The 18,312-nt window shown below is 43.0% G+C and overlaps 1 protein-coding gene across 1 annotated transcript in view; it reads left to right on the plus strand.

Annotated features, from left to right (window-relative positions):
- Positions 1 to 18,312, plus strand: part of DNAH14 (dynein axonemal heavy chain 14) — a 305,056-nt gene that overhangs the window by 190,937 nt on the left and 95,807 nt on the right. Inside the window, exons 47-54 of the mRNA XM_081823173.1 lie at positions 428 to 556; positions 1,776 to 1,913; positions 2,808 to 2,975; positions 3,931 to 4,101; positions 6,991 to 7,158; positions 7,854 to 7,946; positions 14,924 to 15,121; positions 17,036 to 17,197. Coding sequence (XP_081679299.1) covers positions 428 to 556; positions 1,776 to 1,913; positions 2,808 to 2,975; positions 3,931 to 4,101; positions 6,991 to 7,158; positions 7,854 to 7,946; positions 14,924 to 15,121; positions 17,036 to 17,197 — 1,227 coding nt within the window. The remainder of the gene's footprint in view (positions 1 to 427; positions 557 to 1,775; positions 1,914 to 2,807; positions 2,976 to 3,930; positions 4,102 to 6,990; positions 7,159 to 7,853; positions 7,947 to 14,923; positions 15,122 to 17,035; positions 17,198 to 18,312) is intronic.

The following is an 18,312-nucleotide window of genomic DNA, read 5'->3' on the forward strand; positions in this document are numbered from 1 at the left end:
ACCTTCCCCCTGGGGGTGGCAGGGTGTGTCAGGACGACCTCCCTAGAGCTGAGTGACTGGCTTCAGATACCTTCTGGGAGAGCCGAAGCTGTCATTAAGTCTGGGTTGGGTGGCCTGGGGCTTACCAGGGACTCCCATTTGGGGCCTGTTGTCTTATTTTTAACATGACGATAAGAGGAAGACAAGCCTAAGGGAAAGGTACCAAGAGAATAGCCTTGTTGGGGGTGGCCGCTGTTTTGAAAACTTACTGTTGTCTAAAGTCATCTCTTCAAAAAGGAATTTGGTCTCCTGCTTTTGAATAGAAAAACAGGCATGTCGTTTCATATAACTTTGTTCTTACACCATAGTGTAGTTAGTATTCCTAATGTGTAACTGAAGGAAAGGCAACACCAAGTGATATGTTTTAAAACCTTTTGTCTTGCTCAAGATTGTCCTGTTCATTGATGATCTGAACGTACCGGAACCGGATACGTCCGGAGCTCAGCCACCCCTGGAACTGATCAGGCAGTTACTAGATATGGGAGGTCTGTACAACACTGAGAAGAACGCTTGGAAGGTACAGCATATACAAAGATTTTGTTCCCATTAACAATGAACTAAATGTTCATAACCGAGTTGAGTGAGTTGAGACACTTGGGATGAACACACAGAACACATCAGAAACCCTACCTGAACCGTGCCGAAGACATCTTTGTCATTCCACACGGCTCCATAGGATTCGCTGTTAGTGAAAATTCCAAGTATGCCATGTAGGTTTAATTTCTGAGTCAAATGCTCACCATTATTAATCACATCAGCAGCTCATCAGGTTATGCAGCATCAGTGAACACATAGGAGAAAAGCTAGCGAAAATGCGCCCCAGCACGTGCATCTTACTGTCTGTGTAAGAGTGCTCTGCGTCTTTCTCTGCAAGATCACTGATCAGGGATGTTCCATAGCACTGCACAGTCCAACAGATTCGCAGGGCGGTATTCCTGGGCTGTTGTTTCCATTACCTCGAACTAGTCAGAATGGCTGCAGTTTTTGAAAAAGCAAATGCACTTGTCTCCTTACTTGGTTCCTTCTCTGGAAATCACGAGCCCTGCGCTCAAGAACTGACTTTGTCTGTGGAATTAGACGGCTGCATTACAAACAGTTTCACGTCTCAGACAAACCTGGGCCAGGGATCCTGGACGCCACCCTGTCGGCTCAGACACCAGACTATGTGAACCACCCGTTATCCCGCAGCCAAGAGAAGAATCCAGATGCAGCCCGGGCAGGGAAAATCCAGGAGACTGGCCTCTTGTAGGGTTTCTGTGGCTGGGGTCCGGCCTGTTACAAAGCTGTTACAAAGCCCGCCATGAGCCCGTGAGCCGGTCTGCAGGACCGAGGCCAGCTCTGCAGCGCTCCGAAGGCACGGTGTGTCCACGGGCCGTGACCCTCACAACCCTGGCTTCCCTGGGGACTCGCTCCGTGCTCCTGAGCCCTCCCTCATCACCAGAGTCCTCCACTCGCCTCAGCATGTTGCTCCGTGTCCAGTAATTGCTTTTTCAAAGTCAGGCTATGGCTTGATGACATTTAGAAAGTCTCCTAGAAGGAAGCTGTCTCGAAATTGCATTTGAGGGTTTCGGTTACTTCTAAGAAGATCAATTTCTATTGTGGTCACAGGTTTTGTTTTTGCAGTAAATCATCTTTTCGTCTAAACATTGAAATCTTCTGTTCACTAGGGACTGAGAAATGGGTGATATTTCACTTTCTACAGATGCATGTATTCGCCCTTTTCACTCTTCCCACAGAACATTCAAGATCTTTCTCTAGTGGCAGCCTGCGGCCCTGCAGCAGTCAGGAGGCATGTCAGCCCGCGTCTCCTCAAACACTTTTCTGTCCTGGTGCTGCCTCATCCTCCACAGAGCGCCCTGCGCGCTATTTTCCAGGTAATGCAGTCAGTTCATTTTCTATTGAACAAGAATTTTAATTCCATAGTATAAGAGAAGATGTGAAAACTTAAAACCACTGATATTGAAAGAAAATTCCCTCAAGGGGATGGGTTTTGTCCTCCCCCCCCCCCGCCGCCCCTTTCTGGCCTGTGGTTGTAATTTGCCTCTAAATAACTGAAACATAAGCCAGTGTGCATTAGAAATACATGTGGCACACGTTTAATGCATGGGTAAGATGTGCATCCTACGACTTCATTCTCAAAGACCCTAATCCAGCATATCTGGGATGGAGCTCAGGAGTCTGCATTATTAACAAGCTCGCCTAGAGTTCTGCTATCCTGGTTTGTTCTCTTTGTTTCTTTGTAGAATACAAAGTAAGAAAATCTGAAATATCTGATTAGAAAAATGGCTTGACTTGAAATCTAGTTTGATGAGAAAAATAAATTTGAGGGACACCTAGGCGGCTCAGTTGGTTAAGCATCTGACTCTTAATCCTAATGTAGAAGAATATATATACATACACCAACCCAAAATGAGAAAATAATTCTGTCACCTTATATTCCATCTCGTAACCTCTCCTGGAGAGCAAGGGGGCAGGACAGTTGTCAGCACTCCCAGTACACATTCAGGTGGGGCATAAATTGTCCCCAGAGCGCAGCAACACCTGCCTCTAGATCATTCACCAAACTCGGACCAAGGAGAATTTCCCCGGTTTGCGACCCTTGCAGTGTCTTTGTATTAGTCTGTTTGGTTTAAAGTGGATTCTAATTACTAACATTTTAAATGTCATAAATCCTCCATGATAGTACACTCATCTCCTTTTTAGTAGGGATTAATTAGGAAGAAACTGTGCTTAAACTTTGAGGCTGACTATAAAATTTCTTTTTAAAGGCTCATTTGGGAATGTATTTCTCCATCAATAACTTCACATCCAACGTTCAGAAAAGTAAGGATCAGATAATATCTTGTTCTCTCGCTGTCTACTATCAAGTATGTCAGAACATGTTGCCAACCCCAGCAAAATGCCACTACCTCTTTAATCTCCGAGATATCTTTAAGGTGTGTTTTAAAATCCATTTTTTAGCTTAACTTTAAATTGTAAGTTGAGGAAATGTAATTTTACTGAATTGACTCTCTTTCTCTCTCTCTCCTCTTTGCTCCACTGTCAACATTCAGTTGTTAGAGAAGGGGGAAAAAGAAATCCAAGTTGATGAGTTTTGCTGTTTATTAGCAGTTTATCCCATGAGCCATTTAAAAAGAATCATTAAAACAATGCCCTGCAAGAATTCAGTGATGAAGCCGCACAGACTGTTAGAATATTGGCTGAGAGTCTCAGCAGGGAAAGCAGTGGCAAGGGTATTACACGGCTTTTGGTTTTGCTTTATTTCTGAGATATTAGTGCAGCTCTCAGAAAATGAAAGCCTGTATGCATCTCATAAATATGCTTGCATTTCCCACGAGTCTTGCTTTTTATAACAGGAAATGTTGCCAACCATGCTGACTCAGTCACTAGCCTTGATCAAATAATTTTCAGAATTAAAACATTAAGAAAAGCAATTTTTGAATTCGGTCTTTCTCTCCTTGCCATGGACCTGTGGTCCAAAATAGTGCTTATCATGTTTGAAATGGGTTATAAATTCTTTTAATCCAATTCAGAATGTTAGAACATGCCTGCATGAAGAAGCATGTCCCGGTCACCACCTGCACCCCTGGCTCCAAGTCAGCCCCAGTGGTCAGGACCCATGGCTTCCCGAGCCGGTGAGGCCTCCACTGGGCCCGGCCGAGGGGGCCTTAGCCCCTTTCCCTCCGGGGGGGTGTGCCATGCCAGTTTTCTCTGAGTTACAACCTGCCCATCTCATCAAAAATCAAGTTTATCACTTGGAGAAATGGACACTTCTCACCTCAGATCATCGCTTCTGTTTGTATGGAATCGTAAACCTGAACAAATTGAGCCTCTGCTTCACAGACTACCTGCTAATGTTCAAAATAAACCTTAGGTTTCAATCCCTAATAGCTCCTCCTGGGACTGCTGCAAGCCGAGAAGGTCGTCGTTAATTCCAGACAGATGGCGGCTCTGTTCTTAGTTCACGAAGCCACCCGAGTGTTTCACGATCGCCTAATGGAATATACCGAAAAAGGGCTTTTCTATCAACTTCTCTCAAAGGAAATTGAGACTTATTTTCAGGTAAACCTATATTTTAAAAATTATTTTAAATGGTATCTCAGGCAAAAGTGTTGTTTCCTAAAAGCCCTCAGGCGTTTCTATAATATTAATAACAACATTATTAATATCATTAACAATCCCATTTTCCACTTGATAATGTCTAAATGAACATGGATTTGATGGGATGGAAATGACAAAGTCTTGATGCCCTTGCTCGTGCGTTTGGCCTTCAAGCCCTGACACAGCTCACGTTTCTCCAGGCCTGGCAGAAGCGCTCAGTCCCCGTAGCTCCAGCGCCTTGAACTTTGGTCTCCACGGAGCCCCTGGGCTCCCAGTCCAGAAGGAAGGAGAGCAGTTCAGGAGACTGAACCACACCACAAGCTGGTGGGGAAGCACAGGGGCGAGTTCAGCGCCTTCACGAGGCCGCGGTGTGAGTTCCTCTCGAGAGAATTGGGGGGGGCGGGGTCCTTCGGAATTCCTTCCAGAGGTGACTCCTCCTTCCTTTTCTGTCTTCTTTGGTGGTGCTGCTTTCTCTCGTCCTGTTCATAAGAGCCCAGGAAATATAATGAATTCACAACAGAGAAAAAAAAGACTTTTGGGTATGAACCTTATACCTAGAGATACAGACATGCACATAAACTCAGAATGCAGTGTATACACATATATGTAGATCTGCGTTCGTGTGTGTGTGTGTGTGTGTGTGTACTGTGTACGTGTACATATGTATGTTTAAGACTAGTCCCAAATCCAGAAAGCTTTTAAAAAATACTTTCGAGACACTCCCATCATTATTTCCTTGCAGTCCAGGCTCTCTGCTCTTCAGCCCAGATGAGAGCTCTCTGCTCTCAGCCCAGCCCAGCTCCTCCTTGATGTGATTGTTCATGTCAGCGCACAGCCCCTACCCTCCCATGTCTCCGCTGAGCTCACAGGGGTGATCCTTTCCCACCTGCTAGACCAGCACACCTCCAATCGCTTGTGGAGTCCCTCAGACCTGGCCTGCTGTCCTTGGTGATGTCCTTGCTGTCCTTGCTGCTCTTCATTGATGCTTCAGACCCCTCTTGTCCCTACTTTTACCCCGTTTCCCCTGCTCAGAGACTAGACTCCCCAGCCCACTTGGGTACCATTCCCGCTTTTCTTCCCTGGCAACCTGAGAAGCACTTGAATATAGAGGCTACCCCCATGGGCCCTGCCCACCTTCAAAGCCCAGCCCATCCCCTGAGCAGCTGTGGAGCCCTAGCAGGGGATCCCCCATGTCTCCGTTCCCTCATCTTTGAAGTTGGGGTAGCAGCCATACCCACTTGTAGGCTGTGCTGAGAATCAGCGGCACCCCTTTGTGTCTAGAACAGTTTCTGACATACAGTAAGCACTCTATAAATGTAAGCTGTGGGCAAGAACTGGACTTTCTGTCTACATTTCAGATACAGACAGGTGGTTCGGCAGAAAGAACCTGAGCTCTAAAGTTAAACCTTGGTTTGTCTTCCAAGTCTGGCTCACGGTGTTCGGGGTGCTTCATGCTCAACACACAAAACCACTTGCAAAACCATTCCCGGTCTTTGCCTGCTGTGCTCCCTGCACCTCCCGGTGCCCTGGCCTGATGTTGCCCACCTCCGTGACCACACCGGAAACCTCGGCACCTCAGCCCCACGTCCCAGCTGGAATGCGGCGTTGGCGTCCGTGGTCTCTCCTGCCTCTGCCTCGACACCCCTGGGTCCCCTCTGGCCAGCCTTCAAGATTCAGCTCACGCTTCCTCTTTCAGTGGATGTCGCTGGCCAACACCACCCCCTTTCCAGTTTGAGGGTCCCTTCTTTGTGTTCTCCCAGGACTGTGGACTTTCCTATCCTAGAACTTACTATAATGTAATTAGTTATCTCTCTCTCTAACCTGTGGGTTCTATGAGAACAAAGTCATTGATTTTTATCTCTACCTAATCACCAGAATTCAGCATCCTTCCTTCCTCTCAGTGGTGCTTGTTAAGGATAACTGGGAGGAAGGGAGGGACTTTGCTAACATAACTAGAGAGAGATCATTCCCCCACCCCCCCGGGTGAAGTTTGCAAACTCCCTCCTGTAAATGGCAGGGCAGTCCAGGTTTTGGACTTTGCCGGACGAACAAGCAATAGATGCAGAGGCGGTAGGACATGAGCTCGCACATGCTTCAGGGACACACGGCTTGCCCTGTGGACGGACAGCAGGAACCGCTGCAAGACCCCAGAGTAAAGACATATTGACCCATCTTCCTTAAGGACATAAAGATATAAATTAGTCCTCTGAGAATTTGCATTTATATGGTATCATTTAATCAGTTTGGCTTATTTTCATTTTTGAAAAATAAAATGTGGTAAGGCTAACAATTGTTGCACTTACAATGTGCCAGACACTGTTTCCAGAGCTTTCTATATCATTGCTCATCTTAGTCTCTATAACACCTCTGCGATGGAGGTCCTGCTGTTATCCTCACTTTACAGATGAAGAAATTGAGGCAGAGGGGGCTAAGAACTTGCCCCAGGTTACATAGCTAGTTAAGTGGTGGAGTCATCCAAACCGGGGAGATCGGACTCCTGATATCCTCTTACCTGTCATGTTATCCTGCCGCCCAACCTCATCTCCTGGGTGCCTGCTGGGAATTTCCAGCGCTGGACACCTGAAGGGGGTGGGGGTGGGGCTGCTGAGACCTAGTGGGAGGCGCAGGTCAATGTATTCGGTCTCCTTTGCAACCCTTGTATGGCACCAGATGTACGTATTCTGAGAAAGGGCCCACAGGTTCCATAGCACAGCAAAGGGAAAGAGCCCCCAAGGCTTACCTGGATCTGTTGTGCCAAGAGTGTCTCTGATACAGATCTGTTCCATTCGTTTTGATAACAAGTAGAATCTGGCTCTTAACACATACTCTTAAATGATGATCTTACAATAGATTCAATGGACCAAAGAAAAACTGATGAACGACTCAATTGTATTTGTGGATTTCTTGGATATAAACAAGCCTCATAGGAAAAAGATCTATCGGAATACCAATGACTATAATAGACTTGCCAACGTGCTGAATGAATTCCAAAAGAAGTTGAGCTCCACGTCTTTGGAGGTACGTACAGACGTGCACTGTGTAGACTCTGAGGAGTGCTGTGTGTGTGTGTGTGTGTTATACACACACATGGATGGGTATATTTCTTTCACAACAGATATTTTCAAGACGTGTGAGCAAGTGAGAGAAAGAGGGGTGCCTGGGTGACTCAGTCGGTTAAGTGTCCGAATTGATTTCGGCTCACATCGTGATCTCAGGGTCGTGGGATCGAGCCCGGTGTCAGGCTCTGCGCTCAGCAGGGAGTCTGCTTGCAATTCTCTCTCCCTCTGCCCCTGCGTGTCCAGGGCAACAGCAAGGAGCAGCATCCCTGCCACTGCTGTCCTGGGCAGACAGGTGTCGGACCGGGGGCCCCAACAGAATCACAAATGCCGCCACCCCGTCTCCTGGGACTCTTTCCTCACCACGAGTCCCACCCAAGATAAAGCAGCAGCAGAACAGCCCCGATGCTGTTGTTCTCCTCCTCCTCTCTTCCCTCGAGCCTGGGACTCCCCCGGTCTTGCTCACGGCAATACTGGCATAGGTACTCCTCATTATGCAAATTTATTTTTCAGAAATGTAAACCAGTTTAGTGGGTCTAGGTTGCTGGATTACGAAAATCGTCAGTCTCACTCCCGGATCCTTGTATGTAAAACTGCAGTGAACTTTTGATTTTTCTATGCCTGTAAGCACTTTATTTGTCCCATTTCCTCTGCTAGATTTTTCATTCCATGGTGTTCTTCAAGGAAGCCATAGAACACATCGCAAGAGCTGCGAGGGTCCTTCGGCAGCCAGGGGGTCACATGTTACTGGTAGGAGTTTAAATTGTTCAAATACATTTAAGTTTCAAAATAACAATTGAGGGAATCTGATAAAATCTACCTTGCTTACAAAAGTTTTACTTATGCAGACTTTCTCTTTGTGAAAGCTTGCAGCCACTGAGTCCCACACAACGTGCTCTTCCTCTCCAGAGTTTGCATAAGAAATTTATCAGCACATAAAAATGCTTGTTTTTGGAAGCGTTTGATGTGACTAGAAGTGACGGAGCTGGCAGCATCTCTAGCATATCCTCAGCACCAATGTAGTGTCTGTGCAGGTGGATCTTGACCTTGAAAACAGTACATTTCCTGGAATATGGATTTAAAACTGAGTCTTTGCACAAAATTCTACTTCTCATGAAAACAAGTGGGAGATAAATTCTTGGCAAATCCCCAAACAACCTGAGTAGACAAAAGCTTTCAGAAGGCTAAATAAAATCCAACACACGCAGCCAATTATAGGAATCACGGTATTTATGAACATTTAAGCTATTGCTTATACCTATTATTTATGTATTTTATACTTTTGTTATTTATAACTAGTTATTTAATTCACATCATTTTTTCCCAAAAAGACTTGTTTTGCATTCAGAACTACTAGAGCTTTATTTGAACAGACATGCATTAAGAGTAATTAAAAGGAATTAAAAACTGAAAAATAGAATTAAAGCAAAAATACAAAAGCAAATATTTCCTCCATTGAAACTATTCCTTTACTAACCTCGCCCATCTCATAAATGGCACCAACATAGATATACCGCTCTAGCCAGAAACCCAGGAACCCCTCATTCTGGACGCTTTTCTGTCACACCCCACCCTCAGTCCGTCAATACATCCTGGAAATACAGCTTCCGAAATAGCTGTATTTAAAAAGCACACTCGTACACATCTTGATTGCCTCCACCCTACCCGAGCCACTACCACAGCCCCCGGGACTCCTGCCTCCCCTGTCTCTCCCCTCCCCTCGGCCCCTGTCACTTTGTCCCTTTATTCTGCCTTTTCTCCCTAGACCTTAGCGTTATTGGATCTTACGTATTTAACTTTTCATTTATGTATTACCTGTCTCCACATTTAGAACATAAGCTCTATAAGATCTATGATTTTGTCTGTTTCAGTTAATAATAGATTATTTTTTAACTCCCAAATGGTACATACTCTGTTTGCTTCTTTTACCACAAAGTGACTTTCTTTTCTAATAACAAGTGAGTTTACAAAGAGTTGTCAATTCTAAAATCCTGAGAATGCATTCAGAGCAATTTTTAAAGACCTAACGCTCAACTAGAAACTTGCCTCTTTAACAATGCTTTCTCATGACCCTATCATCCTGTCAGAGCCCCTGTTAAAAATACAAGGCAAAGCATGGCAAGTCCCTGTTTCCTCTCTGATCCTGTGACTACTTTGCCCAATTAAAGATCATCAATAGATTCATCAAACCAGTATGCAATAAACATCTTCAAATCCGATTAAAAAAAAAAAAAAAAAAAAGATCATCAATAGATCGATAGATTTGCACTGGGATTCACTTGTGTAAAATGGTAATATAACTGGAAGCTGACCTAGCCTATGCAGCTTCAGCAGGGAGAAGCAGCCGGAGGGAGCGTAATGACTTGATGAAGAATGTTTAAAACAGATTTAAAAAAATAATCATGATCTAGATTGGTCAATTCAAATGAGATTAGTTGAATAGATAAAGAAGTAAAAAGCATATCATACATGACTTGTTAAAAGTAAACATTACTGGGGCGCCTGGGTGGCTCAGTCGTTAAGCATCTGCCTTCAGCTCAAGTCATGATCCCGGAGTCCTGGGATCGAGCCCTGTGTCAGGCTCCCTCAGGGAGCCTGCTGCTCCCCCTGCTTGTGCTCTCTCTCTCTGACAAATAAATAAATAAAATCTTTAAAAAAAGAAAAAGAAAAAAGAAAAGATGGAGAAAGATAATTCATGCTAATAATTCCCATAAGAGAGTTGGAGTGGTTATACTAATATCAGACAAAATAGACTTTCAGGGAAAAAAAACAAGTGTTCAAGAGAAAAGAAAGATGTTATAATGATAAAAAAGCATCAATCATCAGAAAGATACAACAGTTTAAACACACACACCTAACAGCTAAGCCCCAAAATATGTGAAGCCAAACAGACAGAATTGAAGAGAGAGAAATAAGCAGTTCAGCAGCAATGATTGGAGTCTTCGATAACCCCACTCTCAATCATTGCTAGAGCAACTAGATACAAAATCAACAAGGATATAAATATGTCAATAATACTGTACAAATAATTTGACCTAATTGACATAGATAGACTCCTTCCAACAAAAACAAAATACACATTCTTCTCAAGCACGCATGGAACAGTCTCCAACATAGACCATGTGCCAGACTATAGAACAAGCCTCGATACATTTAAAAGGATTGAAGTCATTCAAAGTATGTCCTCTGAACACAATAGAATTAAAGTAGAAATCAATAACAGAAAGAAATTTGAGGGTGCCTGGGTGGCTCAGTCGGTTAAGTGGCTATCTTCGGCTCAGGTCGTAATCCCAGGGTCCTGGGATCGAGCCCTGCATCGAGCTCCCTGCTGGGTGGGGAGCCTGCTTCTCCCTCTCCCTCTACCCCTCTTCCCTGCTCATGCTCTCTCTCTCATAAATAAATAAAATCTTAAAAAAAAAAAGAAAGAAAGAAAGAAATTTGAAATATTCACAAATATGTGGAATTTTTACAACATACTCCCAAATAACCAATGAGTGAAAGAAGAAATCACAAGAGATATTAGAAAATATTTTGAGATAAGTGAAAACACAACATACCCAAAGCAGTGCTTAGAGGGAAATGTATATAAGCTATAAGTGCCTAAATTTTTTTTTTTTAAAGAAAAATCTCAAATAACCTAACCTCCCACATTAGGAAACTACAGAAGAAAAGAAAACTAAACCCCAAAGCAGAAAGAAGGTACTAATAAAGATGAGAGAAGAAAGTAGAACAGAAAAACAATAGAGATTATCAGTGAAACCAAAGCTTTTTTTCTCTGAAAAGATGAACAAAATTGACAAACCAAGAAAAAAAAGAGAAAGAAGAATCCATTATTAAAATTTTTTAAATCAGGAATTAAGGATTATAAGAGAATAATGTGAACAACTGTGTGCCAGCACATTGGATAGCCTAGATGAAATGGAAGAAGACACAAATGACTGAGCTAAAGAAATAGGAAACCTGAAAAGACCTAAACAAAGAGATTGAACTGGGAATTTGAAAACTTCCCATGGAAAAAAAAGCTCCTGGTCAAATGGCTTCACTGGAGAATTCTACCAAACATTTAAGGAAGAATGAGATCAATCCTTCACAAACCCTTCCAGTAAATAGAGGAGGGAACAGCTCCCAACTCACCCACGAGGCCAGTATCACCTGATACCAAAACTGGACAAGACATATCACGGCAAGAGAAAACTGCAGGCCAATATCCCTTATGAATATAGTTGTAAAATTCCCACACAAAATATTAGCAAACAGAATGCAACAACATGTAAGTATCATGCGTCATGACCAAGTGAGATTTATCCTGGGACTGCATGTTTGGCTTAACATCCAAAAGCAGTAATATAATGCACCATATTAATAGAATATAAGGCAAAACCACATGATCATATGTGCAGAAAATATGTTTGATAAAATCCAATACCATCAATGATTTTTTTAAACTCTCAGCAAAAAGGAATAGAAGGGAAGTTTACCAACCTAATAAAAGGCATCTATGAAAAACTTTAATACTTAATGATGAAAGGCTAAATGTTTTTCCTCTAAGACTGGGAACAAAACAAAGATACATTTTTTCCTCACAATTTCTATTCAACCCTATACTGGAGTTTGTAGCCAGTGCAATTAGATAAGAAAAAGGAAAAAAGGGCATCCAGATACTTACTTTACAAGAAGTAAAACTGTCTTTATTCACATTCCACATGATCCTGTTTATAGAAAATCCTAAGGACAACCTACCCAATTAAAAATAAACAGACATCTCACAAAATCATATAAAAGGATTCTCAATATCATTTGTTGTTAGGGAAAACAATGTGATAATCACTATACACCTATTAAAGTGACCAAAATTTAAAAAAAAACAAAAAACAGATAGTAGGAATTGCTAGCAAGGGTACAAAGCAACAAGAACTCTTGTTTATTGCTGATGGGAATGCAAAATGGCACAGTCACTTGGAAGGATAGCTTGGTGGTTTTTTACAAAGCTAAAGATAGCCTTACCATATAGTTTAGCAATATGTTCCTATATATATCTAACATATTTGAAAAATTACATCCTCACAAAAACCTTCCCATGTGTAATTACAGCGACTTTATTAAAAAATTGGACACAATCAAAATATCCTTCAGTAAGTGATAAACTGGGGTACAATGGAATATTATTCAAAGATAAAAAGAAATGAGGTATCAAGCCACAAAAAGACATGGACAAATCTTCAAGGCATATTGCTAAGTGAAAGAAGTCAGTCTGGAAATATTACACACTGTATGATTCCAATTATATGACATTCTGGAAAAGGCAAAACTATGGTGATGGTAAAAAGATTGGTGGTTGCCAAGGGTTTGGAGAGAGGAAGGAAGGTGAAATGTAAGATATTCGAGCACACTATTCTGTGCAATGCTGTAATGATGAGTACATGACACCACACATTTGTCGAAGCCCGTAGAACTTCACAGCACAAAGAGTGAACCTTAGTGTATGGAAGTTCCAAAGAGTCATTTAGGAGGTCTGGGGAATCCCAGGATGGAATGCAAAATGTGACGAAACAACCAAACTGTGTCACAGTGTGTGCAACAGTCTCCCTGAAGAGGGTGGAAAGGAAAGGAACTGACCTAAGGAAATTTGGAAGGGAGTGGAGTCTGTAAGACTAAAGGCAAAAGAAACTATATGTAAGCTAATAAAGTGGTTTCCTGTGGGAGTGAGGTCACCATTCTGATACCACTGTGCATATATATAATACAACTGAGTAAGTAAAGGATGGCAGGTGGTGGGAGCAGGTTTCTCACTGTTGGAGTGGGAGCTTACAGATAAGCGAGGGCAAGAGGCTAGAGTGAGCCATATGGTGATGGATGAGAGTTGAAGACAGCAATTGAACTCCTGTTTGGCTTCATGTATATGGTTTCATACATTTATAGGAATGTGTGTATGCAAAGGTCAGCATACAAAATTGGAGCATAACTCCGCACTCCTTAACTGTGAGCTATTAGTGATTTTTCCCAAAGGATGCATTATGAAAGGGGAAAACAGTAACTTCACAATGGAGAAGGCTGACATACAATACTTTATCTAGGTGACCAAGGTCAGCATCAACAGTGATAAATCATATTGATAAATGACACTTTATCCCCGTGGTATTCCCTCCCAGAAACACATAACCCCAGTCTAGTCAGAAGGAAAACATCAAGAAAACCCCAACCGAGAGGCATTCTACAAAATGTCTGACCAGCACACTTCAAACCCGTCAATGTCATCAGAACAAAACAAAGAGAGTCTGAAACCATCACAGTCAAGAGGAGCCTCAGGAGATATAACTAGTAAACACATTATGTTTACTAGTTATATCTCCTGGGACAGAAAAAGGATGTTAGGTAAAAACTAAGGAACTCTGAATAAAGTAGGGATTCTAGTTAATAATGGATCGATACTGTTTCATTTAATGAGAACAAGTATATCCTACTAGGTCGATGTTCGTAGGGGAAACTGGATGTGGGGTGTATGGAAATTCTCTTTTCTATCTTGGCAATTTTACTGTAAATCAAAAGCTCTCCTAAAATCAAAAAGTTTATTTTTTTAAGTGGACCAAAGATTTAACTAGATATTTCACCAAAGAGACATGAATGGGAATAAGCCTATGAGAAAACTACTTGCCATCATTTACCATTCGGGAAAGGCGATCTGAAAGCCCATGGAGATATCAGCCCGCATGCACTTGCACGACTGCTATATCAAGTGTTGGCAAGGTTGTGGATAAGCGGGAGCTTGCGCATGTGGCCGGCGCGAATGTAAAATAGTACAACTGCCTTGAAAAACAGTCTGACCATTTCTTATAAAGTTAACCCCAATTTACCCTTTAACAGAGCAGTTCCGTTTGTCTGTATCGACACAAGAGAAAGTAAAGCAAACGTTCACTTTACGACTTGCACGTAAGTGTTCCGGGAGCATTATTAGAATAGCCGTGAAGTGGACATACTCCCAAGTATCCCATCAGTAGGTCCCATCCAGTAGGATACTATTTAGCAATAAAAGGGAACAGACTACTAATAGACACTACCACATGCAAGAACCACAAAACCATCATGCTAAGTGAGGAGGCAGATGCAAAAGACTTCATATTTACTATTCAATGGATAGGAAATCTGTAGACAGAAAGCATACTAATGGTTGCCCGGGACTGGGGTTGAAGTGAAGACTCACTACTAACAGGCCTGGGGGACAGAACTATTCTAAGACTGGATTTACTGGTTGCAAACCTGTACATTTACTAAAAATCATTGAATTATATACATAAAAAGAGGTGTAGCCTGTAAGTTACACCTCAGCAAAGCTGCTAAAAAAGGTAATACTTTGTCGTTATTACCAAAGAGCACCTAAGTGGTTATTGCTCAGAATAAATAGGAAGAGACCTATCTAAATTCTTCTAAATGAAAAGTCAAATACTGGCAGTAATGTAATGATTTATAACCTGTCGATGCTATTTTTCAGATTGTGTTATTGTTCCTTCCAGTCAAATTGTCTCATATATTTCAAGAGACTATAAAGAGAAAAGGTGAAAATATTGAATGTATATGAAAGCCCTATAGAACTTTGATAAATACGGTAGTTATATTTCACGTATTTCCCGAAAAGGTTATAAAAATATGTATTTTGGTGATAGGAAACCATGCATTGCAATGTGTCTGGGACGTACGTAGGAACAGTATGTTGGCTTGTTCTTCTCGCACAGATTGGCATAGACGGCTGTGGGAAGGAGACCTGTGCTGCTCTGGCCTGTTACCTGACAGAGTGCCAACTATACCGGGTGCCCACGTCCCACAATTATGCCTACATCGATTTCAAAGAAGACTTTAAAAGGGCCTTCATTCAGGCAGGATTGGAAGGGAACTCCACTGCTCTGATAGTTGCTAGTTTAAACCCAAAGCAGGTAAGTACTTTTTGTCTTTAGCGTTTGCTAGCGTTTGCCATTAAGTAGTGCTCCTCCCCCCCATTTAATATTTGAAAAGAAGGTATAGTCCTGCCAGCCTGCCCTGGTTTTCCCGCTCTTCTGTCCTCCCCACTCCCAGCCGACAGCATTTATATATTTGTCCTCATGCTGCTGAGAGTTCTGCAAAAGCATCTTCTGTCTTTACAATTTTCATTCTAATTGACAAATGAGAAGTAATTGGTCCACGTACCTGAACTAGTTGTGGAGTCTGTGTTTTGGAAAAAACACGGTCATCTGAATACACTGTGTGTGCATGAGCTCCGCAGCATGCCAGCCACACACTCGAGACTCCCGTTCCTCCCCTCGGTCCTCTTGCTCCAACGTCACTGTCACATTTAGGACTCTCCTTGTAGTTATAGTTCACGTATTTCCCTAAAAGGTTTACACACAAGCAAAAAATGCTAATCACCCAACTACTGTTCTCACCTGTTATCTGGCATAAATTATGCCCTTCCACAGCCTAAACGTCATGGGCCATTTCAGATTGTATTTACTTCTTTGTGGCAACATTTCCAGACACATGTAGTTATGAGTGTTGTTTCAAACTCGCATCTTGTTTTCTCTCCTCATGCTGGGCCTCTCTCCCCAGGGTTGTGGTTTTCTTGCACATCGCACTTCAAGAGTAAGTCCGGGTGCTGTGTTGTTATCTGCTGCTCTCCAGAGTGTCCAGTTTTCCACTTTAATTATATGTCCTCCCTTTCCCAAATCTAAATACCCTGCTCTGTTCATCAGCTTGAGGTTTCTGCCAGATACTTCTCTGGATTTCAGAAGATGTCACTTCTCCCATGCTGGAAGCCTGCTGTTATAATTTAAGAAATCATTTTTTCAGAAATGCACTATCAGTTGGAGCTGGGCTGAATGTGCTTATCCACTCCCATATCATTCAGGACTTCAAGGTCACTGGATCTCTTCTCCCCACTTTCCAGCTTTCTCCTGGCCATATCATTGCTTTCCATGTGAATCCAAAAAATGGTGTTATGACTTGTTAAATTAACATTTGTTAAATGGAGCACAGGGGGCTGGATGGGGATCCACCGTTCAACAGAAGACCATGAGAGAAATTGAAATCGAGAAGTTTCTTAGAGGTCCTGGAAGAAGTACACAGCATGCCTTGAAGGGCCACCCGGGGAGATCAGGGCAGGGTCAGGCCAGGAGAGGCAGGATCCGGGGCCCGTGGGTGGCGTGACTTGGGCTCCCGCTAGGGCTAGATGGGTCCACTCACACCCAAAGAGGGGTTTTGGCTAGGCCCATGGGGGGTTCTGTCTAAGGGGCGTGTAAGGCCCGCGGGCCGTGGGAGGTGGGATGGCTGCTGAGCCCAGGCTGTCAGGGAAGTCCTACCAGCAGTCAGCACCTGCTCATCCCTCTGCGGGCGGCTTGCACCAGGGGCTGGTGTGAGTGTAGGGTCCCCGCAGGCTGCTTGGTAGAATGAAGCAGATGCCGAGGCAGCAGCACCCTGGGGTAGGTAAGCGAACCCCCTGAGCAGGAGGAAATGATCAGTGTGTTTAAGAAGCTCCATCGGTTCTCCGTCAGTTGTGGGTGAGACAGGAGATCAGCCAACCCCTCGGCAGCTCTGTCGGCTCTCCCCTGGAGACGGTCCTCCCACTCGCTTTCCTTCCCCACCTGAAACACCAGGAACCCGTGAGGGTCTCAGGAGTATCCTGAGGAGGTGATGATGCTAAAGATGCTTTTTTTTTTTTTTTTAGTAAAGCTTGGATTTTCTCTCAAAATCAAAATGCTCATATGTTTTAATAAAAACTCTTTCACTGCTCTTTATCCTGGGTCTCCATTTGGCATGTTTAGAGTGGAAAACGTAAATAACTTACTCATTCCTGATGTGTATCTGTTTCATCTAAGGAGTCGTTTTTGGAGGATTTGAACAACATTCTCAATTTGAGGAATATACTTGACCTGTTTGAAAACGAGGAGCTGGATTCCATTGCACTAAGGATGAGATCTTTTGCTCAACAGTCTGGTTCCATTGATAACAGGCAGTCTCTACTTGCATTCTTCCAAAAGGTACTCTTCTGTGGCTTGGCTTTACCAAATTGCCATGTTAAATGACAAGTAGACTCCGTTTATAATTCTGTACCTGATTTTCAAGTTGGATAAATTTTTTTTTTTTAGTTCTTTAAATGAGTTTTTAAGTTAAAACTAGTGACTAGATCCCCACACACAGACACGCCACACCCTTAGGGAAATCCAAGGTCAGCGAGGATCTGGGCCTGCTACCAGTGTCTGAAGAACATGATAACAGCAAGAGACAATGACAAGAGAAATAAGACACCAGGCTTATTTCTTACACTGACTTCCCTCCCTGACCACGGTTGGTAACAAGTCTGTAAAGGCAAAAGACCCAAATTCTTGCATCGCTTGGAATAGCCCTGGAATTGGCCAGGGGGTGATGGGCACAGACAGAAATAATCCAGACAGAGCAGGTGATATTCAGAAGGAACTCAGCATTGGGGTCCGTCTGGAGACAGTCCAGACCAACGAGCTAAGCTTTCTGCATCTTTAAGGCACAATGACCAGCCATCGGCTCAGTGGGGAGAGAGAGAGGAGACAGGATCGCCCAAACCAGACCTTCAAGGGAGAGCACCGCAGGCCTACTTACTTCTCGGGCCAGTTCCTGTCAATGATGGAGTCATCTGAAAATCGACCTGGCCCACCATCCCTCCTCAGTGGACACTTAGTGATCCGGCACGAGAAGATGTAAAAAATTCCACAAATCGAGTACACAATTGAGGGAGAACAATGTCACGTGAATGGATGATTAGATTGGGTGATATTTTTAAATGCAGTCATCCTGATAACTTGTGGCCCTCTAGTGCCTTGTTACTAAATTGGTTTATATAGATTGTGATTGGCAAGGAAGAACAAAGAATTTCTCATTGGAGAACAGTGCCCTCCAGAAATAAAAAAAAAATAAACCAAGAATCCCAGTTAGAAATCAGTTTTAATTATTTATATGTCTACTTTATACCACACTTGCAAAAATGATTTGAAGTGTCTTACAGTAATGAGTGAAGGAGTACTTGAAACCGTTAACATGGAATATCTTCAAGGAGGAGTTTGGGGATGGGTAAAGCAAAGAGAGCTAACTTCATTTTTAATTTAAACATTTCTCTGTTGTA

The sequence above is a fragment of the Leptonychotes weddellii genome, chromosome 6, assembly GCF_054177405.1.
Source record: "Leptonychotes weddellii isolate Sample4059 chromosome 6, ASM5417740v2, whole genome shotgun sequence".
Classification (NCBI taxonomy): Eukaryota; Metazoa; Chordata; class Mammalia; order Carnivora; family Phocidae; genus Leptonychotes; species Leptonychotes weddellii.